Source organism: Trichoplusia ni, chromosome 3 (genome assembly GCF_003590095.1).
Source record: "Trichoplusia ni isolate ovarian cell line Hi5 chromosome 3, tn1, whole genome shotgun sequence".
NCBI lineage: Eukaryota > Metazoa > Arthropoda > Insecta > Lepidoptera > Noctuidae > Trichoplusia > Trichoplusia ni.
In genome coordinates this window covers 10,401,406-10,428,345 of record NC_039480.1, presented here as the reverse complement: position 1 = coordinate 10,428,345, position 26,940 = coordinate 10,401,406, and the positions used below count along the sequence as shown (strand labels likewise).

Genomic DNA, 26,940 nt, shown 5'->3' with positions numbered 1-26,940 from the left:
TCTTAGAAGTACTGTACGTTTTCCTCAGCTTAGCATCCTTATCATTTGTATAGAGATAACTCCGAATATTCTGTTGAAAAATGCACGCGATATCGACTCACGAAACGGTGATGTCATTCTTAGGGGATCGGAGTAAAATAAATACTCTACTACGAAATGTGAAGTGGCCATGAACTTGGAAACTATGAGGTCATTCCCGAAAATAAAACATAAGTTACCTCTTTTGATATGCCGGAAATATAATTTAAGATCATATGAAATTAAACTATGTAATCATTTTAATCAATGTCTGTCCTTCCCAACGATATGATGCAAGATGAAAGATTTATTTATTTGGTACAATTAATAAGGATGTTTAGTTTACAAAAAATAAAATGAATGTACCAATAAACGAAACAGAGGAGAAGAATGCAAGGCAGCTCTGCCTTGTAGTCTTCTCTGCGTTGCATATTTGCTCAGCAAAAAAAAAACTAAGCGAAATAAAGTTTAAATCAATGAAAAGACAAGAAACATGTGTACTTACTTACTCATTCACTATCTTGTATTAATTAAAATACATATTGGTACGTTAGCATAAAATGAATATACTCCAAGGCTGTTCCTCGGTCACGTACGTTAAAACCATGTGGAACGTAATATTTTTATTGGTTTGTTTATGTCCTACGCGAGCGAGCATGATGGCCACACCACTATGAGTTCATCGCTTGTGTAGCCCTCCGTTCCGGCGCAGTCTCAGTGGCGACTTGGCTTGACGCGCTCGTGTCAGTGTAAACAAAATCTCGTGCTATTCACAACTTCGAAGTGACTCACAATGGCCATCAGCAGATTGAGCATTGTCAAGTTCTTGGAGCTGGTAATTCTTTTTTTCAATTTATTAAGTCATCTGTTCCGATAAAAACTCTTTTGTAGCACCTGCTGCATTGAGGTTACGAATGTTTATGTTTTGGTTAATTTAAACTGGACACGCGGGAATCCGAACTGTTTTGTTGTTTGCTTCAATGTAGGTAGGGAATAATAGATTAACTGTTTCGGTAGTTTATTGTGTTTATGTAATATGAACCTCGAGTCTCTATTGAAAATAATTATATATATAAAAAAAAATGAACTTATAAATAAAATATGAAATTTTGACGCGAATCTTGAATGGAAATAGTAGTTTAATAATTTATGTATGACACAATATTCAATGTATTACTAAAGAATCAACATTTAAGTCCAAGCTCTCAGCTAATTTTCGATACCAGACATCCAAAACCTGGTTAAAAATAAAAGTTTTATCGCTAATGTTACAAACAGTGGCAAAACGAACGATCGCGATACGAAGGGCGTTGACTCGTTTCACTTTCATCAGGCTAAACGACGCTATGGGTTTATATGATTTATTGCCGTTGTAATTAAGGTCAATTTTACGTAACACGATACAACCCTTTAACTCTCTGTTGATTGAATCCAGTCCTGGACGTCTTGTTTCAAGGTCTAAAGAAACCAAATACGAAGATGAAGGATCTGCAATTGTTTTGCTAAAACATCGTAACATTGTGATGTAACTATAAGTAGTAAAAATCAGGACAATTTTGTTGAGATAAATTAATACTCATTTCTGATATTTGATGTCTCTACATTTTTTAAATGAGAACAACATAATGCAATTTCAATTGTTTTAAGAATGAGTATGTCCTATGTATGTTTGAATTAAAAAAATAATTATAGGCACCTTAGGGTCATCCCGTCTTAAATTAACATTATTATGATTGTGGAAGCGAGACAGCGCAATACACGATATAGAGCGGCATCTCTTTTCCACATTTGGAATAATATTACTTAAAGACGTGACGATAGGACCCATAGGGCCTCATATGACGACTTATAAGCAAGATGCTGTGTTACGTGGTGTAAGGCTTTGTCTCTCTTCCACAATTGCAAGTCCAAGTAAAGTCCCTTCACCATCATCATCCGAGCCGTTTCCCAACTATGTTGAGGTCGACTTCCAGTCTATCCGGTTTCAGCTAAGTACCAGTGTTTTACAAAGAGCGAACTGCCTATCTGAACTCCTCAAGCCACCTGGGCAAACGATACCCCTTAATTAGACTGGTTGTCAGACTTTCAAGCGTCTATCCTATAGCTTACCTCATAAAAAAAATAGGTACGTTGTATGCCTAAGGCGTCGTATTAATTAGCGGAAACATAACCAGTTGTTAATGTAAATGTTATACTTTAACCGACTTAAGTAACATGAACATGATGTATTAAGTAGATAAATTTTACAATTAAATTGTTGGCAATTAAACATGTAAATGTAAGAGCAGACGTAAATAAGTTATGACACATCTGTGAGCACTGATATCAGAGGTCAGATTTGCTTTGGAATTACTCATGTTTTTTATTTTCTGTTTTATTCTGTTCGGCTAACACAACTAATCGTTACCTTTTGTAATATTTTAGTTTGTAAAAGGACTGGCAGTGTTATAGGTGCCTGAAGGAGGGGAATTCTATTTTTCTATTACATAGTGTTCTTGAGATTTGATGTTTTGGTTAACTGGAGTCAACCCTAGAAAAACCGAGCTTGACCCGTACCGTCGGACTTGCGTACTGTAGGTGCCGTTCCACCATACGATACTCAAAGAGTAAATGAAAATAATGAGTAATAGATTCATAATGCGATTTCGATTTCTTAATTTTACAATAAAAAAATCCGTTACTTTTCTTACAAAATGACTAGTATTCGGTTTTAACCGGTTTTAATCTTTTGTTTCTGAATAACGTTGATTCACGCCAAATTCCACAATTATAGGAAAGTTTTCCAGAGGTTTTGGATTCCCTTGCGCGTGAGCAACGCACTTAGTGAGTAGTTCTATTATCTTTACTTAGTCATAAATTAGAGTGTAATACTTCATATTATGACTAATTTACATAGCTCATCAAAACTTTTATAAAAAGCGTTATAAGTACTTAATGAATAATATTTGTATGAAGATCTAGATATGACGTCGAAACATGACTCTTTCTTAGAAAATCTGAATATCTGTCAACAACATGCTATTCTGACTGGACTTATAAAGCTAGCGTTTGGCTAAATGTAAGTTGTTATCATAAGATTACATCAGAGGCCATCCGCTATTCTTAGCGGACTGACCTAACCGGGTCTCGGCGTCAGCGTGGTCGCATCAACACTATTGTGGACGATACTCACAATTGAGCGCAAATTAATTGATTCACACAACACGCCTCCATAACTTCCTACGTCTTCCATTTTTTTGGAGGTTGGCAATGTAAATTTATTAAAAACCAGCTGCTGCCCGCGGACCCGACCGCTGCAAATTGAAAATGATCCCACGGGAACATTAAATCGGGATAAAAAATATCCTGTGTGAATACAGGTTATAAACTATAAGTGTACCAAGTTTCGTCTAAGTCCGTATAGTATTTTATTTCGTGAAAGAGTTAAAAACATCCATACATCCATATGTACATACAAACTTTCGATTTTATAATATTATTAGTATTAGTAGGACTTGAGTAATGCGTTCTACCGTATTTACCATTCGACCGCACCGCACCATGTTTTGACGAATCTGCGTTTTACGATGAAATTCTAAATAACGGTAAATTACTATGGTGATACCATAAGGTATATTTACTGATAAGTTGTTTTCTTCGGTTGAGATAGTTTGCAGCGTTGATAGTTTTTTTTATAAATACGGCTCTTATCTCATGACTTGCGGTGGGCTCATGGTCTCCAATACCTTGACCTTCGCTTTTTGTTCGGTGTTTATCTACCTTGTCTCTCCCTATATTCACAGAACGATCACCCTCCCGTTAGCTGAAAACCGTGAGAAACAGTTTTTAATAACAGGGGACGGGAATGGAGAAATTGTGTTTAAAAATAAAGATTTAAGTCCACCCTTTTGTTCACATATTTTAGGTAGCTGTGTCCAATTTTTAAATGAGATCGACATAAATATATTTGATAAATAAAATCACTGGTTGTTTTTAAATGTTGCAACGTTTACTGATAAAAAATAAAAATAAATATGCTATCAGTCTCTCGTCACAAAACAGCTCTTTAAAAAAATGTATGCATGTCAAACATGTAATAAAATCGGTATAAAAACTAAGTTTATTAAACTAATTATCATCTTTCTTCTGATTCATTAAGATATAGGATATAATTAATTAATTATAATTTAGAAACATAAATATGAAATTTATGATTCTAAATTTAGTATATATTATTTTTATATATATATATATGTAGTAATAGTAATTTCATATTTATGAATCTTAGAATGTTTATGAATGTATAGGTTAACAAGCAGTGATAAAACAAGATAAGTAGCTAAGACAAAGAACATTCGCTTTTTCACAAATCGTAATCTAGGCGCATGTACTTAGTGCGTGAATTTTTGTTAGTTAACACATGAAGAAGATTATTTAAAAAGTCCGTTCTGGAACTAAGTTTTTATGAGAAACTTTATGGTCATATTTCACGACACTTGGTGGTCAGGCTAGTGACTTCATGAGTGGGCAACTAAAACATTTCTTTTTTGTTTCTTGAAAAGAAATAGAGCAATTCTCATTATTCTTACTTCTTTCTCTCAGAATTTGTAAATTATATTACAAATTCTGCATTACTGAACGAATATCAAATGTTATGATATCACCCTACGTTTCTAACAAACGGGTCAAGGTCCTTTTGTCAGTTAAACGGCAGCGATCATCTTATAAACTGCTACAAATACGATAACGAGCGAACTCCCTATCCAATATCCATATATACGTATATGTAGTATTTATCTGCTAAGCCTAGGTACTGTTCCTGTTATCTATAGCTATAATGGTGTTGGTGTTTACTAAGAGCCCTGTTTTGACTATAGCGAGGATTGACTAAAAAACGAAAGTGTAAATGAATACAATATTTTTTTGGATAATGAGCAAAATAACGTGTTTTATATTATTATGGACATGTTAGCGCTAAAATGCAGAAGCTAGAAGCAAGAAGCGATTAAACAGCGTTCCGCTATTTACAAATGCCAATGATTGAACGGAGATTCGATTAAATTTCACACTATTCGGATTCTCCTAAGAATTTTGCCAACACTTAGAAATTCATTTTATTGTCAGTTGGTGTTCCATCCGGTACTGAATAATATATCCAATTATTGTGTTGGTAAATGTTCAGTAAAATACGAATACTTAGTGTTATTCATCAGCAATTTTAAGTACCGGAATTGTGGCCCTGTAGTGGCGGGTCGAGGGTTAATCATAGTACTCCTTTTGATGATTGTACTTACCTTACCTTCGGAAGCTTAGGATAGCACAAAAATATATGAAGCTAATCTTATCTGTAGGATATAAAATAAAGTTATCTTGTTCATAAGGAGTGTCATTACCGGGCTTAGCCGTGCTCATTGTCCTAGTGCCATATGTTGACTGTATTAAAACTGCACTTCAAAATCCCTTGCTTAACTTTATCATGCACCGTCGATCACATATGCGATATCTGGTAGATATATTAGATATGCCTTATATGACCTTAGTTTTGAACTATAGGTATTATTAACGAATATTGCTACTATTACCTAACTTAAAATAATGTTCGAACTAAAGTTTTAAAACCTAATGCACTTGGATCTGAAAATGGTCTAAGTCTTTTAATAAGTCCTTTAGTTTGATATGCCTATAAAATCAGCAGTGTAAAAACATGCAGTATTTTATGGAGGCCATTTTAGACATTTATCTTACAGAGCTATAAAAAAATCCGATTAAATAAACGCAAAATCGGTTCATCATTTCGAGAGTATAATTTGACAATCACCTTGGGCACATTAGCTCACCTCTCAGCTGACATATTACCCCCATAATAGCCGCAATTATAATTAATTGTAAGGGCCAAGAGGTGAGAATGTATAAAAGTACATAAACCAAGTACTTTATGTAATATGAACGGTATGAACAAAGATGGTAATTCTTTAATAGATGGAAATTATACTGATCTCCACATTTGAATGAATTTGGTTGCAAAACCTTAAGTAAACACAGAGGTTATAAAAAGGCACAGCTGGCAACATACATATCGGTCAATTGCTCCAGCCTTACCATATTTGACTGCAATAGAAAGTCATATGGGCTCATGGAGTAATGTATAGAGCTCGTCGACATTCTTATCACATGCTGCAACGACTTGTAAAAGTTTATGACTCTTTAATCTTCGTCCCTCTTGCAATACGTTTTGTCCAAATATTTGAGTATGACTAAGGTGTGTTATCGGATGGAGACCGCGACTCTTTAAGAAGTGGGTGAGATTTTAACAAGTGTTGAACACAATAAACTGTTATTAACCTGCTGATTTCCGTCGAAAACTTCTTTTTGATCTTTTACGCATGGAAAATCATCAAATGATTGTTTCCCTTTTTAAGTTCAAGTGTCTGCGTATCAAATGCGGCATCAAACTTTCACTGACCGATCCCAAATGTGTTCGTTTTTTGCCATTTGTGCGACCCTCTCGAACAATGCCGCTAGCCTCGGAAACCCCTTATACGGAATTTGCTACAAAAGTCATCGATTCGATCATTACAAGTTGCACGTGTTTTAGTAGTTTTACACAGCAAGAAGAAAGTGTTATCTTACAGTGAAAAAGAAATAAAATTCGAAATATGAGTCTGCAATATCTAGGCGATAAACTTCTTATGGTCTATTGTATATCTGTGAAACTAATAAAATAAATAAGCGATACATGCGGACATTTGCTAGTAGTTAAAGCAACCCAACTATAACGTATGGTATGCACTTAGTTTCTTTTTATAGAAGTGAAATCGATATATCGAAGGTGCTAGTAACTACCTACCTGGACTGGGGAACTTGTAATATTTTACGTTGATGTACGATGAAATATACTTAAATATTTACTTTAGCCACCATGTGTTGGTTCGCACTCGCAATTTCTTGGAAATGAGTGTATTGAAATTCTTACTTGCATAAATGTATGTAGTATTGATAGATGAAGTTTATCTTTGTACCTGAATTCCTATGTCAATATACGTAGATACATTATCGGTCATTAGGAAAATTGTATTTAAAAAAATGTTCTCGTCTCTCCATACAATTATATATTCCAATGATTAGGTTTTAAAATGTTTTAAGGAGCTTTGTCTAAGACAAGCTAGTGATAAATTGAAGTCACGTGATGCGTTGGACTTAAGATTAGCTAGATTAGTAGACTAGGACATTGCCGCGTAAATATCAACAGGAGAAGCGTCTGCAATTGTCAGACTTTTTAGAGTTTAGTCATTCAATTGTTTAAGTGGATTCAATTGCCAATAAGTCTTCAAGTTTAGAACAACCAAAAAATATAAATGTATTTTTTAAGATAGCATGATATATTCTACAGGAGTCTCAAAAATAATGTTTGTGGTTTCTAAATAAGTTAATATCTTTCTTTCTCTGAAATTGGAATATTTGTAAGAAAACACCCACAGCTATTTGTAAAAGCCTCTGAAAAACATGTGTTCAGCAAAAGAGATCCCACCAAGATTTTTGTACCAGGTTGTAGAACCACCCTATATCATAAAAACTGCATGTTTATGTGTATTAAAATTTATAATAAAATACCCCAAACTATAAGAGAACTTCCATTTAGACTGTTTAAATTAAAATTAAAGCAGTGGTTGTCACAAAAATGTTTTTACACGATTACGGATTTTTTTGAAAATAAAGTAGGTAATAAAACAAATATATTTATGTAAATGTAAACATGTACACCTTTTAATATATGTAGCATAAGTTTGTAATTATATTCCTGCCCGACTATGATTCAATTATTGTATGCCTAAATAGGCTGATTGTAGTACTGGATTATTATTATTTAACACCTGTAACCTACTCAATCAACACAATAAAGATACTTTGACTTTGACTTCTCTTCTTTAATGTGTTTATCAGAAAGCCACGGCCGTTAGCACGAGAATGTATTACATAGTCTATAATATTGACATCGTATCATTTCGTAGAAGGATCCCTGAGCCCCAATTCTGCTTTTTACGATGGCCCATGAATTAATGGAAATTGGATTAAATTTGTACTATTCGTATTATTCAAAGCATTTTAACAACACAATCATTAGAAATTAGTACTGGGCGGACTACTCACAAGCAATGAATTTTCAATTATTGTGTTGAGAAAATGCTTAACAATAGTTTCAAATTTAATCCAATTGTCACTTATCGCTAGTATACAGTGTAAAGACCGGAGTTCTGGCTTAGATTGTTTTTAAAAATACTTATAAGTTCATCTGAAATCGTCTCGTGTAAACAAAATGCTTTACGCATTGTGATATTTCTATCAGTCAGAATACGCTACTGAATGCACTATATGAGCTATGCAATAAATTCTTCACTTATTGAACAGGTAATACGTTCTTAACACTTATTACATAAATGAAACAATAGAATTCTTTCCGAGTCTTTGTTTTCATTGTTATTATTAGTGTTTATTGACCGCGATACATACTGATAAGTTTTCACTGCGGTATGTGACGAGTGTAACACGCGTGCTGTTTGCTAAGATCAATTAGAACGCTAACTTTCACTATTAGAACTGTTTTAGGATGTACTGTTTCTATTTAATTGACGTTTTATTTTATAATCCATTTGTTTACGTCTTTAAAGGTTAATAAACTTGGTGTTTGTTTTTTAGACACACGTTCAATATAAAAGTGGCTGATATATTCCAGTCTTATATTTGATTTGGTAAAGTATTTTTATCTGAACTTTTAGACGTACAGACACAAGATTGTTTACCTTTTTAAGTACCTACCTTAACAAATGTGTATAGACAAAAATATAAAATGGCCATCAGGAGAAGGTCAGTGCTGGACTGTTGATTTGTAACTGTTTTTTTTTTCAAAATTTATTTTGGTATCGTTATTTAAAGAACCATCACTTAATCTCTTTTAAATAAATAATAGATAATAGACTTATTCACATAAGTGTTAACATCATGTAGGTTCTATTCATACTCATAATTATTTGCAAAGTGACATGTTGCCTACTGAAGTAAAATAATTGAAATACATAAACAAAGACATGGCTGTATGGGCTTAGACCCGTTGTAAAATAAACGTCTATTTCAAGGGATGTTCAATTGTTTTGTCTGTTGACTCAAAACTGACACTCCTTTATCAGTAATAGTGGTTACCATTAACCTTTTTGCTTAATCTTAATAGCTTTTAAGTACCTTCTTATAGTGGCCTAAATTGAAATGAGTTTCGTTATGATTTTGTCCTAGAATACATTTGGTTGATTATAAAAGTCTGTGCGATATGTCTAAATTGTGAATGATTCAGTGAATGTGCGAGGTAAACCTTGACCTTCAAATTATATGTCAGCTGTTTACAAAGATATTTCTTTAATTTACCTGTTTCTCAAGGTAGAATGCAAACTACCGTAAATATAGTTTTTACAAGCTTAAACATTGCCGTTTCTTCGACATGGATATTTACTTTTGTCTGTCCTTCTGACATTAGCATTTGCTACATAAACGTTGCTGTTTTCTGACATTTCAAGAATTGGTACTTTTGTTTAAAACATTCATTTTTTACGCTTATAAAATTCTTGTAGTTCGAAATAAGTTTTATTGATCATTAAGTTTTTTTAGCACGAGTAATGGTTTACGAAGCCAACATCATAGTTTTATTAATAATACTGTTTAACCGCGTTACTAAACATTAAAGTGAGCTCTTAGTCACACATAATAATATAGTTGATAAGTTCTCTTACCAACTACGCCTATTTAATTGTGAGGAATGAGTACATCTGCATACATAGACCAGTAATTCCCTGATGGAAACCAGTGACGTCATTTCTGTTAAACAATAAAATCTTTGGAGAGTTGACACGGACAGAAAACTTATGATAATCGCATGTCCTTCCTATTGTGCAGGTACCTCGGTATCTATTATTGTAAAACGATCGTACTGTATAAGAATGACATAATCAATAATACCTATTGGTAATCGTGAACAGAATTAATGATCAGTTTTTTCAAAGTTAATGACGAATTTAAGGTTTTGTTGCGGGAAGTACTGGAACCTATTTAAAACGATGACGCTATTGATTAACATCGAGTAAAGTCAGTTATGAAAAAATGAGAACATTTTTATTACTGACTTTTGCTTCTGTAAATAGTTAACAGAAAATAAGGACTTATTTAATTAAGCTTAAGCTTGCATACCTTATTACAAACGCATTAATGTGATAGCCATTAAAATGAAAAAAAATATAGCAGTTCTAATTTTAAAACATAACATTAAAAGCGCAGGCGGCCTTATTTCATACATCCTCAAATCCAAGGTCTGCAGTGGTCGACCTCGGCAGGTCTGTATGACATCAGAACCGGTCGCCATTGTGGCACGTCATGACGTCACTATTGTCTTATATGCGTGATGACGTCACTTTCGCGACCCACCAGGTGTGACCAATGCCAGTGTGTTAGTGGCGACGGAATATTAAAATAGTATAGAAGGAAGGCTTTGTAATGTATCCATGTAGAATATGAAGAAAGGTCAACTTTAAAATAACATATGTGTTTAACCGGGATGAGGCCTGTGCCCAACAGTGGGACCTATAGGCTGGTGTTACACGTGTTCGTTAAACTAGAACAATTTCTTCGGATCTTCTTCTATTCAATTTTGTTTATAATTGAAACAATCTTTTCATAGATGATGAGGAAAACAAGCTAAAATACTCACAATATAAACGATGACATATTCGATTCTATTTATTAATAATTTGTCATAGGCAAAGTACAATTATTGTAACAGAAATTTTTAAGGAGTTTTAAATTTATATTTATTGTGATCAAATGTAACTTGGATCTAACTTAAGCTTACAATAAGTAGTAAGTTTTAAAGTTTCGGGGATAAAGCTCATATTTAGAGATTATCGTCATCATCATCACGCAAAAAATACACTTATTTTTGGAACCTATTTGGACATTGCGATACCTATAAACGATAATCTAGGTACCTCGCTACCTGGAACATAATTAATTTTCAAACATACCCAAAAAAAAACATAAGTGCAATCAGTAGCAGCAATATATTCTTATTCGAATCAGGAAATCAAAAACGTTAATACCCGCAATTACTAAAAACTTGCTAACATCAATATTTTCACTGAAGAATTACGGCTAATTATAATTCTGCAATTAAATTAATGGATTCCCGTTGTTGACCGTACCTTAAAAGAAAAATAAAAGGTAAATCCGCATATTAATGATGTTTTGCTAATGATTCCAGGCGCTGACATGTTCATGCGTGGCTCTCCACTACAAGAGCTACAACACGGATGCGGACACCGGCATGCTGGTCACCGGCACCTTCGTGGGGTACCTCATCATCTTCGCTGGAGCCGCAGCTGGTTGGTATACTTATTTTTACAAGTTAGGGTGAAACTTAATTTGAAGCAGATGAACTGTAGACTCATAAATGAATGGAAATTTGAAACTATTCGTGTTCTACTATGCATTTTGTCAACACAATCATAGGAAACAAACAGTATCGACAATAGCTGTTCTGCCCCGTACTGAATTTCAATTTATTATGATGGCAAAATGCTTAGGAGCATACGCATAGTGCCAATTAAATGCAACTTTCATTCATTCATCCGCCATTGTAAATAGCAGAATCGGGGCCCCGGTCTCCTTCACTCTTCAATCTATAATTATGTCAGAAAAGTACTTAATCTGCAGCCTCTGTCCTCCCACTGCTGTGCATAGGCTTCATCTTTCTCGTGCCAATTTCTACGGTTCTGTGCCAGAAGTACCTACAGAATAGCTTACTTGCAGATACTAAGGATAATCTTAACAAAAAAATGGAGCATCCATAAGTAAAAATAAAGTGTATGAGGCCAAAAAGAAAATTATTTATAACACCGTAATTTAAAAATGAGTTAGAGTAATTAAGACGTCTATACCCTTATACCAGATTTAACTAAAATCGAGTTGGCTACATGAACTCGTTTAGTTTTAGCACATAACATAGAGACTTATATAGATAGAATACTCCCAAAACACTAAAATTATGCCCATAACAAAACTCAGTTTACTGAAATATAATTAAACCTACACTTTTAACCAGATGACAGCAAGCTCTAATATACAATGACGTCACTTTCCAGGTTACATCATGCAGACGCCTTCGCACAAACGCATTGACATTTTCTACTCGCTGGTCGGAGTTGCCTTGTTTGTAGCAAGCGGGGCACTTATTATTGACAAGTTAGTATATGCTTTGATTTACAGTTTCGTATTTTCGTAGTAAACACTGTATATGTAGCCTATTGGTACAGGTTACATTTGGTACCGCTGTGTGCAACGTACTGCTGGTTCGATTTCTGCATACGGAAAAAAATATGAGATTAAACCCAATCACTTAATATGCCTAGGTGTGCTTTGTGCACGTGACTTGAATATTTATAAGCCAATAGAAGCATTTCAAGAGCTCAGTGTGTCTCTTATTTGTTCGACAAAACTTGTTGTATAAAAATAATAAAAGTGATTTGTCGAAAACAATAAGTATTTCGGTCTAAAATTTTAAATAAATTAACATAGAACAATATGTTCGAAACCTGTGCCTTTGATAGAAAAGTCAATTACATCATAAAACAATGAATAATCGTCGACTCTCTTCAAATTTCAGATACCAACACGGCTACAAGAGCGACTTCAGAGACATGAACTTGGCTAAAGCTTCTCTGGCCATCATCAACGGGGCTGTACTCCTTATTGACGCTGTTCTCACGCAGCGCGGAGGTTAAGGGCCAAAAAGGTTGCCTCTGCAAATACTGGCCAAAACATTTAATAGAAATAGGTTTCATAAAAAAAAACACAGTCGATATTACTTTTAAATTGAATTTAGAATACGTGTGAATATTCATTTATTTTTCTAAAAGCCACATTACGTACTTTCTATATTTTTGTTTTATTTTGTCTGTTGCATAATTTATTTGGCATTTTGTTTTAAAAATATCAATTAATTTTAATTCCAGTGTTGTTATTGTATTTACAAATCATTTTCTTTAACTTTAAGTCTTATATGGTTTATATAATAAGTAATATTTAATACAAATCTATGATTCAATTTTGAAAATCCCAAAAAACATGTGCCTTTATCGACTCACGCCTTCAAGAAAAGATTGAACCATAGAGTTTAATTAAGTAAATTATTTTAGAATGTAATGTTACACATTATGTACCTCTAAAAATCGTTAATACTTTAAGTACATAAATCTCATATATCTGTATGTTATTTTTTTTATTTTCGTATTACGCTTTTTACATGTTCTATACTTACGTTAGGAACATCAGATGTTCACGTTTTTCTATTTAAACAAAAAATAACTTAGTTCATTTTGTCATGTTAGGTACTGCCACAGTCAAATTAAAAATATCTTCATAGAATATGTGTATCAACATTTTTTTATTTGTAATATGCTAAATGAACGCTAGTCTGCATCGTCGAAACTAAAAAACCAAATTTAATAATTTTGATAAATGTCTCACTATATTCTATGACAATGTCTATTTAATATTTAAGTATTTATATAAGACTACTGACTTTATAACAATTAATAATATGAATTCTTTTACTGAATACGAATTCAATGCTTAATAATGTATGTATCAATCATCAGTCTGAGAACTAAAGTAATATTCTTTGATAATCTTACACATAATGTTAACCAAATACACAAGCATTTGCATTTTTATATACACGTTATACAGTTTTTGTTTATACAATAAATCACTATGAGAAAACAGTACGGCGTTTTACTTAGAATTAAAAAATACAAAATAATCTTGGTGTGTCTTTTTGTCCAAAAACCACAATTTTTCTAATTTAATAAAGGTTGTAAAATAACAGTTAAGGTTACCTAATGTTATATAGGTATTATTGAATTATATTAATGGTAATTTATTATTATATAACTTTTTTTTTTTAATATGAGCACCTTGTACTTCCGATTCTTTGAAAAAGATTTTTATTTACTGTTGATGTCTGTCTACTCGCTAACCTAATCATAAGCTTGCATTCTTGAGCTACAATCACTCTTTGATACTTTTAAAAATGTGGGACACAATACAGTTTACAACCATTAATTAATAATAGTTGATTAAGTATGGTAACCTACAAAGGGTCTACCAGCACATTTTAAAGTAATGTTAACGTCGTGGAAGCGTGACCCGCAATACACGGCAAAGAGCGGCATCTTTCTCCTACATCCGTAGATTTATTAATTTAGGCTGTAGGTCACTAGGAGGCGGAGTCAGTATAATTATTTATCTATCACTTACTTTTATTTTACGAGTATTTTTGGTTATCCCTGGATTAGTTGTACTCGGGCTAAAGCGACCGTCGTCGCGCCCCAGAAAACACGCGAAATACCTGTCTGAATAGTAGGCATATGTGTCAAAAATCTAGAATACCTTAAATAGTAGTGGGTGCTAAAACATACAATATCTTAGTGTGAATGTAGAGTTGTAAATACTGACAGGAGTCTAACCAGATATGAGAGAGCTCGCAATGTGTATCAAAAGATGAAAATAATAATTGCCAAGTGCGACTTTGGAACGCAGGCGCGGGCGACAATTTTTTTCTTTTTGTATTTTGTACATCGAGTACTTTGTTTTATAAATTGTGTTTCAAAGACACCGATTTCAATAAACTGAAATACAAGATTTGTTATTTTTTAAATCGTATTGAAAGTAAAAATCAACAATGTTCTGGTCTGTGTTGATGATGCTTTTACTGGCTTTTTGATCAACGAACATTTATCTCTTTTAGCATTAAAACAACAAATATCTATTAACGTGTCATCAAGAATCTTCATCAATCATTAAACATTACTGGACATACAATAACAACTAGCAACATAAGAAGCATACAAATAAAAAGCACTCAAGCAGCCTGATATGAAATGGATTGAAATTACCTGATGATGCTCATTAAATCATAAAGAATACTACAGCAGTATTGACATGATGACATGGTTAATGATACCCTTTCATTTAGTAAAGCGTAGTACACGCAAACTAAAGCAGTTCGTAGGAGATTAAACACCTCCTTGCTGAACTAGAACTATATTCAGTAATTTATCGGTATATTATCGTGAATCATGAAGATATTTGCAAGGTTCCTACTTTTGAAAATATTTTTCTTCAATTGTTCAGCAAGAAATTTAGTTGAGAACGCAGTGTTTGTTTCAAGACAGTATTACGAACATCACTTTGCTACCACCGTGGTATGGAGCGAGGATTCGGAATATGTCGATGATTTCTTGATGAACTTCCCTGGAACTGTAGTTTTGAAACCTTTGTTAAATAATTATGACGATGCGATCCGTAATTCCAATGACACTGGATTTGAACAAACCGTTTTCTTCGCAAGCTCCTTTCGTGACTATGAAAATTTTATGAAGATAATCGATGAATTTATTAGATACCCGATTCTATTTATTCTGGTAATAGAGTCAAGTATAGAACAATCAGACTTGTGGAAATATATAAAGGTGACTTGGGAGAATGATCAAGGTGACATAGTCATAATAAGTGCTGATAAAGCCGGCAACGTAACATTATCTACGTTCTTTCCATATAGTGATGAAACCTGTGAAAACTACAATCCCGTAATTTTGAAACCAAATGATAATTTGTTTCCGAATAAGTTCAATAACTTTTACCAATGCCCAGTTAGAGCTTCTGTAATGCAATTGATGCCAAAAACGCATATAATAAGAAGTAATGAAAATGTAACTACTGTCGGTGGCTACGACGGCTCCATATTTATGATAATATTGGATAAAATGAATGCGACACTCGATGTAACGTCAGTGGATAATCACCAAGCATATGGGGCTTTCGTCAATGGTAGCCTTGTTGGTTCCATAAGCGAATTGGTCTCTGAAAGAGCAGATATACTGATTCCATCTGGTATCCTAACCCGAAGAAGATATTTAGTTGCTTTTGCATCTCATATATATCATACAATAGATATCCGGTGGATTGGACCAAGAAGGCGAGAAGTTTATAATTGGCTTAAAGTTTTGATTCCAGACAACACGCAAGTAAGCCCTTTTCAAGCAATTGTGTGTGTTGCGTTTCTTGTAATGACAATAATAATACATCGACTCAAACGCCATTTGACGCATAGAAATAGTTGCATACTTCTCCATGTATTCCTCATATTTCTAGGCCAGTCAACTAAATTTGAAACGAAGTCAACTCTTCTGAATAGCTTCTTGTCTCTATGGATATGGTCTTGTTTTATAGTACGCATAGAATACCAGGGAGATCTTTATCAAAGCATGCAAACTGTTAGCTTAGAAGAACCGTTTAGATCGGTCGATGAAGCTATCACACAAGTGGACGGATTTGGTGGAATGGATGTATTTCTGGACTTTTATAGAGACATACACTTGGCCAGCAATTATAAGATTATACCACTGCTTGATAATATCAAATATATTCAGCGTATATTTGAAGGTGAACGTTTTCTACTAGTTACAGATATGGTATCGGTGCCACAAGCTATTCTTAATAGAATTCAAGTCTTAAAGGATCACAAAAGTACAGCTAACACATGTTATTATATGCGTCCAGGATGGCCGGCCGCAAAAAACGTAGACCATATAATTCTAAGCTTGGTTGAAGGTGGATTTATTGAATATCTCTTAAGTAAAACTGACCGGGAGTGGAAAATCCCAAGATTTCAGGATGAAGAAGTAAAACCAGTTGGCCTAAGTTTAACAACACTTTGGACTTGTTTTCAGGGTTTGATTATCATGTGGCTTGTTTGCTCATTAGTTCTAATATTTGAAATACTATCCGTATCCAAAACCGTTCGATATTTTTTCGAAGATTTTGCTAAAAATGGATGATTTGAAATTTATGGTTTTTATGTCGTTTACCGCCTCAGTCCATTATCATAAGTATGTCAATATGGATGTCTGAAATATAATTAAACTAGGTCGATACTATTTAAATCGTTGAACTAATGAACTTAGGTCGTTGTGCCATTTGAGGGACTCGAGCAATTAGCCTGATGTGTTAGCCAGCGCTGATCTGATTGCACCTTGTTAATTATTCTACGGAACAGAAAATAGAGGGATGGAATTATCACATAACAATGTTGATTTTAATGATACCCGATTGAAAAAGTATTTGTTTCTAAGACTATCAACAGAAATTATGATTTTAGATGAATAAATGATCTGCTCCCTTAGATGGATAATTAAAACAAATGTATTTTCTTCTTTATTCTTTTTCTTCTTTTATATGTAGGTAGTTATTTATGTTTATGCAATTTCCAACTATAAAAATGGCTGGACTGATTTTGATAAAATTTCAATCTAGTGACATTTAAAAACAAGGGTAATTAGAGTTTTTAAATCTATTACTTATTTCTAACTATTAATTTATTTTTTTGCAATTATTGGATTTATCTGTAATACCTACCTACTTTAAATATCGTGTATTCTTACTTACAGTGCTTTTCTTGTCCCATTAAAAAAAAATACCCGATTTGTGTCCCAAAGATGTCCTCTTTTCATACACGATGACAGTATATCGTTGGCATATTGTTTGTACGGCGCTGTTTTCAACCATTCTCAAATATTCAGGACGCGCCACAGGCGGCGAGCGAGACTTCTCTAAATCAACCTAATTCTATTTCAGTTATGTTTTGACGGCCATCATAAATTAATAACAAGTATTTTATTTAGGTGAATTCTAAACTTGGGGATAAGAACAATGTGACATATATATGTACTTATTTATACAAAATATAGAACACTTTAAAATTAACCTTTTAAACTATGACATAGTCATGATAATTGTTTATTTTCTCAATAGATTAAAAGATTTTGGATTAAGTTTTAGCACGAGGCTTTGTACATATCTCTGTTTAATAAATCACTAAGTATTTATTGCAAATTCGTAGTTTTATTTACCTCTAATATTTTTCCTTTAAATATAAAAAAAATACTAAAGCTATGTATCTACATCAAATGGTCATCAATAGAAGAACCCTTTCACAATCAGATCTATGAACCACCAGATTTTTTCAGTTACTTCTAGAAATTGATCAGGTCCATTCTGCCATCTAAGAATGTGACGTAAATCGTGTTCATGTGTAGTTGTTGCTAACTATACCTTACCTAATTCCCTTAGTTGATTTTTAAGAAGAGAAAAGAATGGCCTACCATATCAATTTCCATAAATTAAGGGCAAAATATTTTTGCCTAAAACTTAATAAGGTTATTTTTTTTTATTTAAGCAGGGAAATTCTATTCATGCATATCATAGCCTATTCTGACTCTAACAAGAGTTCTACAGGTATAGCCTAATAATAAGTATAAAAGCCCTGGTTAATAGACCGCACAGAATGTGAATAAATACGCCTATAATGGTACCTTTTATAACGTTTCGTTATTAAGTAGAATTCGTTTTTCACTGGAAGTAGGTATTTGCTGTAAAAAGTATTTGTTTACATAATCAAAAATGAGTGTCGAAAAAAACAGTTGTCTGTCACTTAGCACTAAGTTCTTTAGGTACCTAAACTATACTTTGTGTAATAATAGACTTCCCAGAAGTACAAAAACTATGGTGTACGAGCAATTATGGACCCGTTGGAGTACTTTAGATAATGGATTAAAATCACCTGAATGGACTTCCAATAATTACCTAGATCGTAAATAATAGTTTCCGAACATCACATTGACACGATGACAATTTGAGTGGCATTCTTTAATTACATGACACGTAACACAACAGAGTACTTCCTACAATGTAAGTCGATTTGTAGCCAGTGTTATATTAGCTTCGTCAAAAATGATGACAACATTAAAAGTTTTACTCCTTTTACCATTCCTCTTATCCGAGTGTACTGCAACTTCAAAGTTAATAGAAAAAGCAATATTTGTTTCAAGCCAGTATTACCAACACCATTTTGCAACTACAGTTGTGTGGAGCGAAAATGATTCGTCATATGTGGAGGAATATTTGAGGAACTTTCCTGGTTGTGTGGTCCTAAAGCCCTTGAAAACTGATCAAGATGACAACACAATTAACCTGTTCAATGAAGTATTTGGTTTCCGACAAACTATATTCTTTGCAAGCAACATCCATGATTATGAAAACTTCATGAAAGTTATTAATGAAATCTTAAGATATCCAATTCTATTTATACTTGTCCTAGAAAGTGCCGTCGAAGGATCTGCAGAGCTGAGAGAATATATCAAGGTGACGTGGGACAATGATCAAGGAGATATAGTCATAATAAGTGCTGATAATTCTAATGAAGTTACATTGTCAACATTCTATCCATACAGCTCTGGAATATGCAGAAACTATGACCCAGTAGTATTGAAGCGGGATGATGATTTATTTCCAGCTAAATTTGATAATTTCCACCGTTGCCCGGTCCGGGCAATTGTGATGCAATTGTTTCCGTATGCGCAAGTGGTAAGAGATAACGGAATAATTGTTGGTATAGACGGCCAAGACGGCGCTATATTTATGACAATATTGAATAAATTAAATGCGACACTTCAAGTAACCGCAGTTGATAATATTAAACCATTTGGGGAGAAGGTGAACAGAACAGTAACTAGTTCCATCTCTGACCTAGCCATGGATAAAGCTGACATACTTATTCCATCCTTTATAATGAATCAAAAAAGATACTCAAAGGCTTATGCTTCTCATGTGAGTCATACCATAGATATCCGATGGATTGGACCACCTCGGCGTAATGTTTTAAGTTGGTTTAAAATCTTAGTTCCAGATAAAACACGTGTGTCGCCAATTCATGGCGTTATTTGTGTTCTGTTTGTTACCGTTTCTCTATTTATTCAGAAACTAAAAAAACATTTGACGAGCCGTGATAACCACGTACTAATTTACTCATTTTTAATATTTTTGGGGCAACCAACAAAATTTGAATCCAAGTCATCACTTCTAAATTACATTTTTGCTCTCTGGATATGGGGTTGTTTTATAGTACGTATTGAATACCAAGGAGATCTGTTTGAAAGTATGCAGAGAACCAGCTTAGAAGAACCTTTTGCATCCCTCGATGACGCGGTCACAAAAGTTGACAACTTTGGTGGAATGGAAGTATTTCACGATTTGTACAAGGATAGCCATTTATCAAAAAACTATAAAATATTACAACTAGATGAAAACAGTAGATATATTCAACGAATACTTGATGGGGAACGGTTTCTCTTAGTTACTGATATGGTAATGGTATCACAAGCGGTTAAAAACAAAATTCAAATATTGAATGATCGGCGAAGTACTGCCAATATTTGTTTTTTCATGCGTCCAGGATGGCCGGCAGCAAAAAGTGTGGACAACATAATTCTGGACCTAGTTGAAGGTGGTTTCATTGATTACCTCCTGAGGAAGCACGAACATGAATGGAATATTAAATTAAGTTTCAGTGAAGATCCGAAACCAAAAGCTTTGAGTATTTCTATACTAGGAACTTGTTTTTGGGGTTTAGCAGTAATGTGGGCGATTTGTTTACTCATTTCGGTTATAGAAATCATTCGTTACGATAACAAAAATTCTCGCAACACATTCTAAAAACAATCGCAGTAATTTTAAATGCTCTCATTATATTTTACTTTGCTGACAATAAACTGAATTTGTTTGTTTTTTATTGTTACTTAAATGATAAATTTTAAACATATTGCTAATTAATAATAAATACATACTAATTATTGTTGATACTCTAATTTCCCTAGTGCTCCATGGCACGATTGATTTTAGATCTGAATTGTACCGCAATAACTCCAAAATATCGTTTCCTAAAGAAAACCAAAGTTTATTTATAAGCCAACGTAAGGACGACTCTAATATAATTATCGATATTATATCAGAAGTCGAGGTGGAAATTGGCAAACAGACCGCGCAAGTACCAACTCCATTTGCCAATGAAATGCAAACATAGGTAGCCCACATTTGATCGAACCAATCCGAACTTGCCCTCAGCACCGTGCATAATTTAATTGCATCATGAATATCTTCGATGGGAAACTATACTGCCTTCTAGTACTTGTGAATTTCAAATGGTTATACGTCTGAGTGCCGGGAGTTATAAAAACAATTAGCTATAATGTGCTGTAGAACTTCTGTGGGTCAGTTTGAATACTTTTGCGGTCAATTATATAAATATCGTTATTGTCTACCTGAGTTGCTCCTTCAGTGTGTCCTTCAGTTTGAGTCCATCCGAAGGTCGTCCAAAGATTGTCTGTATAATCTATTTATCTTTGTCGCATTCTGTAATTATGTGTTTTTCAATAAAGAATATCCTATTTAACGGCTGTTTTCTGGATCAACCCTAAAAATATAAAGTGATAATGAATTGTAAACTCTAGATCTTCGGCACATACAAATTATTCCTGAAAGAGCGAGAATGACACAAATTGCAGCAAAGTTCCTAACTGTTTTACGCGCTTAGCTTTAGATCAATGCTAACAGATGTTACATCTGATCTGGCTTTAGTCTCAGTCATTTTGCTAGAACTTTACCACCATATTATCACCTTCGGAGTGACAGTTGTAAATTTTGCAATTCATTTGTTTTAACTCGAGTATTTAAGCAAGTGCGAACTAACACGTATTCTATTCGTACGTATGTTTTTATTCATATAACCATTCTTATTTTAGTGTGACTGCGGAGCAGAAAATATCAAGTTTACATTTTGACCAAGAAAATCTATGTAAATGTTTCTCCATATTGTTACCGATTTATATGCGACGGCATATATTATCTGTATCTCGGGAACGCTCATACTAGCTATTTATTTATTTAGCTATAGATATGCTTTGCCAATATGCATCATATTTTTATTCAAAGTCGTCAATTTCCGAATTAAAGTTTTTGTTGCTTTATTAAGGTTTCTGTTTCAAGGTTAAATCGAGTAACTTTAGTTAAGTCAGATATCTAATGTTATAACGATTACGTATACAATTTATTGATTAATAGAACACATTTTTGCTGTCCAAGAATACTTAATTCAGTGAGTCCTGATATTTTAATAAAATTGGTATTTAGACATCAAATGGGAATCTACATCAAATAATTTGAGAAAATTATTCCACCATTTAAACACAAATCCAAGAGCATAAATTCAACATTTTTATATTTTAATCACAGAACGCTGTGACAAATACCTGGTACTAATTTCAAATATGTTCAAAGAATAATGCATGCTCTCGTTTGGTCCGACACTCATCCGTTTGCCGGCTATCTGCCGGATCCGATAACCATAAATTGCCGGCCGGTACGGCACGACCGGACTGGGGAAACTTTTGTCTCCAAACGATTTTTGCACGATGATACATCATTATCTTTATAGCTCACATTTTTTATGAATAATGATATCTTCAGCATATTTGAAACTGGTATTTTATGAAAGAGTTTTTGTTTTAAATGGATTTGAAATAGATTTGAATTGCTTTATTTAATTTTGTTTTGGAAATATTTTCGTCTGCTATTACTTGGATAAGTGGAAACATCGAATAGATTTTTACTACTAAATGTATTTATTAAGCAAATCCTTTTCACCTAAGTCGATACTAAGTAGGACAAGTCGGTTTAATTCTAGTTTCAACTAGATCTAGAGCAAAAACGGTCACATTGTCACACACAACGAAATGTAACACGTGTTGCTGAGTATACCCGGAGACTTTTGGACGCGAATGAGGTTTTACGAATAAGGTCCTGCTACGCTACGCCGTAGCATCAAGAAATAGCTACAAATATAATTTCTCAGTAACTACGTTACAAAATATTGCTAACACAATTACTGGTCTTTAAAATTCACTAAGAGTATTTATTACTATTCTCAGTTAACTTCCATCATTATTGTTTAAACATATTGACATAACATATATTTGATAATTACGTAAGATTTCGTAGCCCAAAAAGGTAAAAACGCTACCCTATAACTCAAGCTCCCATGTCTGTTCGTTTGTCTATCTGTCCACCTATCTGCCAATAGGCTGCATTTCATTAACTGTAAATCTGTGATAGATAAGGCTGGAGAATTTTTCAAAGAGCTACAAATTGCACAATTATCGCCATATGTACACACATCAACCCCATAAACTATTACAGACATATTATACACCTACATAAGCATAACACACAATTTGAGCTTCACAATAACACATAATACGAATGGGTTCACATTTCCATGTAAATGAATTTTGAAGCCGTGCGTTATCATTGGTACATATCTTTAATAACCATAAATCAAACAATCGATGCGACCAATTATTATTTATGGGATAGAAAAAAATAACAATACATTTTGGGCTCGATTTGTAACCAATGCAGGGGATCCTAAACTGTCATAGATATTTTTGCGGGAACAAGTTTGTTGGTTGCAATTTGCAATTGATATAGTGCTACGTTGTATATGGTATACGGAGAATTTTCCAGATCATGCAAACTTCGATGGAAAATATGAAAAAAGGAAATGTTTACACAAATATTAGTAACTAGCCCATTTAATAAATGTTACTCCGCGAGTGAGGCTGTGAGCGGTTGGTCATCCATCAAATGAATTACCGAGCTGAACGTTGCTTAACCTCGTTGAGTCGTTTTTGTTAAAACTTAGACAGAATGGACAGATGGTGGAGCTTTAGCAATAGGGTTCTGTTTTTAACCTTCGGGTATCAAAGTCAAAAAAGAAGAGTCTTAAAAGAGGTATGTACTTTGTAATGGTTAGTCCTTATTGAATTGAAAGTATTTACAAAGTTAAAATATTTTCTTACCAATAAAATGCAATCTGATTCCTGCCACAGGGTTATAAAATGAAGAGCTCTGTAAAACGTACGACATCGGTTAATTTTATTGAAAGCCATAGGATATTTGAGAAGCAAGAAATTACTTACATGTGGTTAAATACTTTTTCTAAAGTTATTTTTTCTCCCACTATACTGATGATTCACTTATTAGATTAGTTATTTATCCTACATGAAAACAAAAACTTCTTCTACGAACCATACACAAATAAACAAAGCTCTACTTAACAGCATTATAAAACAAATGCCATCCACGCACCGATGACGTATAACCTCAAAAGGACGTCATTTTCAGGTCATATTGTTCATACCTCATTTGTAAAACCAGGAACAGGCACAATGGCTTCTCGTAGCGGACAGTGACGTCAATAGACACGATGTTGTTGTCCGAGTGAATTGTTGTGCCGGCGACTCCTGTGCGGGCACACGCGATAAATCCTCGAGAAACAATAGCGCAGTAGGCGCCCTAACGTCGAAGCATCGGACACGCATAAATCACTCGATTTACTAACGTGGACCGTGTTGTATGGACAACACACAGCTGTTATAAAAGCCATGTATGCCAATAACTAGCTCCTGTTTTGTTAGGAATTAGACGTAACGTTATATGCAGGTTGCAAACTTCAAGATTCAAGTTCCGGAACAAGCGTGTTCTTAGAATTTCGATGAGTTGATAGCAAACGGATCCTTATTATTAAATCTTATATTCTGTAGAGTTTTTATGTAATTTAGTATAAACGGCATATACTGTTAATATACTGGTTTGCTCAACTATATAAAATATACATTAATCAAAAATTTATTTAAATTGTAATGTACTTGTATTTCGACTTGGCATTAATGTACTTGTACATACTCACAAAAGTCATGTTTGCTTTATAAATCTCTTAAAACATGATAAAGACTTCTAACAACCCAATTATAATAAAAAGCCACACTTATGTCTATTTCCTATTCAAATATTGTTGTAAAACACCAAAACATTACGTATTCAGTTAAGCCAGTTGGCAACTCTTTCAGCGCAGTAGTTTGGCGGACAGCAGGTAACAAGCAGTCAGTTAGTAACACCACCTGCATGTTTCAGATAGCCGAACTATCTGAACATACTACAAACACAGAACTTTGTCTAAGTTCGACACTATTTTGAATTAAATGTTCAATATTATGTAATGTAGTGGAGTTTGTTATGCAAGATTGAATATAAAGGGATTTACTGTAAGATGTTTTTTTTAGCCTAGTCCGTTCTAGTCAATATATCTACTGCTTACTTAACAACCATACGCAATACAAAAGTGCACGTAAATGAACTTATTTTCGATTCAAAAGAAATAAAAAGTATTTCAATCTCTAAAACATTTAACTACGCCTCTTTCTAAAATAATTTGCAGCTGCTTCTACGCTTATTTTAATTAACAAAAAACAAACGTCCAGACTTCTTACCATTAACTTTTTAATAGCCATGTCGGGATTGTAAGTAAGGGAACAATTCAAAATTAATTATATGAAACGTCTCACAATAGTCCAGGTCCAACACAATTCCCAATGCTTCCAAGTAATTTGAAAGCTCATCATGTAAATGAGTATTTATTAAATATGCCACGGTTCGTTTTAAATTGTTTAAATTTGGTCTAGTATAGGAACTTGTGAAATTTATTGTTGGTAAGTGTCGACAACTGTCGTCAAATTTCACGATAATTCAGTCCCGCCCCTCACCCCGGGGCCCTGATGGCGCCTTCAATTATGAAAATATTCCTTAGCTGTTTCGCTTAAAGAATTTGCCGAGACGATAATGTTTATTCTTAATTAGAAAATCAGATTTATTTGCACAGAAAGGGTTTATTAGAACAAGCCAACAAAGAAGAGCTATTATTAAAATTTCCTTTTCGAATAACTTGAGATAATTCGACGGGCATTTGTTAAGAATTAACCAAATAAACAAATATACTTAATACTATATTCGATGTATAAAATAGTATACACTATTTTTTTACTCGAGTATCTGTTATTTTATTGCCTTTCAACTTATCTTTGAACCATTAATATCCGTCACACCATTGTGATACACAATAAATATTTATACCGAAACGTAAAACTAGCACCGCATCATTGCAATTCAAAATCAGTATTTTCATACATTTGTTATTCAAAGAATGAGGTGTTCATGGTCGGAGTGGGACCGCTAACTTGATGTGAAAATACAATTTCGAGAGTATCGTAAGGCGTGAGCATAGCAATATCCGTGATACCGTAGCGAGGACACGAAATCAAGGAGTTTACCTGTTACTGTCTAGTGTATACCCATTTTATATAACAACTAGCTGTCCCAGCTTACATTGTTTTGCCATACAAATGAGTTCTGGGGAATAAAAAAGGGCTATTAAAAAAAATGTTGTACGAGGGCCTACCCGATATCAACGCAAAATTTCATGAGAATCCGTAGGCCCGTTTCGGAGGTTCAAATTTCGTACAACGTGACACGAGATTATTCATATAATAGACGTAGGTGCAAAACTTGTGTTAACATTTTCATTTACTACTAGGTATTACTAGGTGTTACTAGTTATTCAAATAGTATGTTTCACCTACCTAGATTGTACTACTGACTTATGATAGTCCAGAAAGTGAGATAGTATTTGCGACCAAGAAGTGGACATTTTTATGGTGTGTTCAATATTATTTATTCAGATGCAGTATTTAGCCACTACCTATTAACTCCTTAGGCATCTAAAATAATGTTTTAATGAGCATTGTATCGAAACCACTCATCTAGGTAGGTACTATTATTTAAGTGAAAATGTACTTTAAAATCGTACATGCAAGATACGTCACTGTTAATGAGCCTGATTCTTTTACTCGAGTGTAAAAAGTGTAACGTCAATTGATAGTTTTCTTTAACAGTGGGTTTTCTAAACCCGTCAACTTTCCTGGCGCACAGCAGAAAGTTTGCGGTCATTAGCTGGCAAACATATGCTCCGCGCTAACAAGTCAATATATCGAAATGACACAATAATATTACGAAGATGAAAGTTTGTGTGTGAATGTTACTTTTTCACGCTCAAATAGTTTA

General features: G+C 33.7%; 3 protein-coding genes across 3 annotated transcripts; all 3 read left to right on the top strand.

Moving 5' to 3' along the window:
* The first annotated feature begins 717 nt into the window (after positions 1-717).
* Positions 718-13,814, top strand: LOC113491867. Its single transcript, XM_026869055.1, has 4 exons — positions 718-853; positions 11,294-11,414; positions 12,174-12,273; positions 12,695-13,814. The coding sequence occupies exons 1-4, from the start codon at positions 812-814 to the stop codon at positions 12,810-12,812; spliced, it is 381 nt and encodes a 126-aa protein (XP_026724856.1). The 5' UTR covers positions 718-811; the 3' UTR covers positions 12,813-13,814.
* Positions 13,815-14,644: 830 nt separating this feature from the next.
* LOC113491864 lies at positions 14,645-17,270 on the top strand. The gene has a single exon (XM_026869051.1). The coding sequence runs from the start codon at positions 15,171-15,173 to the stop codon at positions 16,929-16,931; it is 1,761 nt and encodes a 586-aa protein (XP_026724852.1). The 5' UTR covers positions 14,645-15,170; the 3' UTR covers positions 16,932-17,270.
* Positions 17,271-18,613: 1,343 nt separating this feature from the next.
* On the top strand, positions 18,614-20,643 carry LOC113492393. The gene has a single exon (XM_026869874.1). It carries the CDS (start codon positions 18,883-18,885, stop codon positions 20,641-20,643), a length of 1,761 nt encoding a protein of 586 aa, XP_026725675.1. The 5' UTR covers positions 18,614-18,882.
* Positions 20,644-26,940: the final 6,297 nt, after the last annotated feature.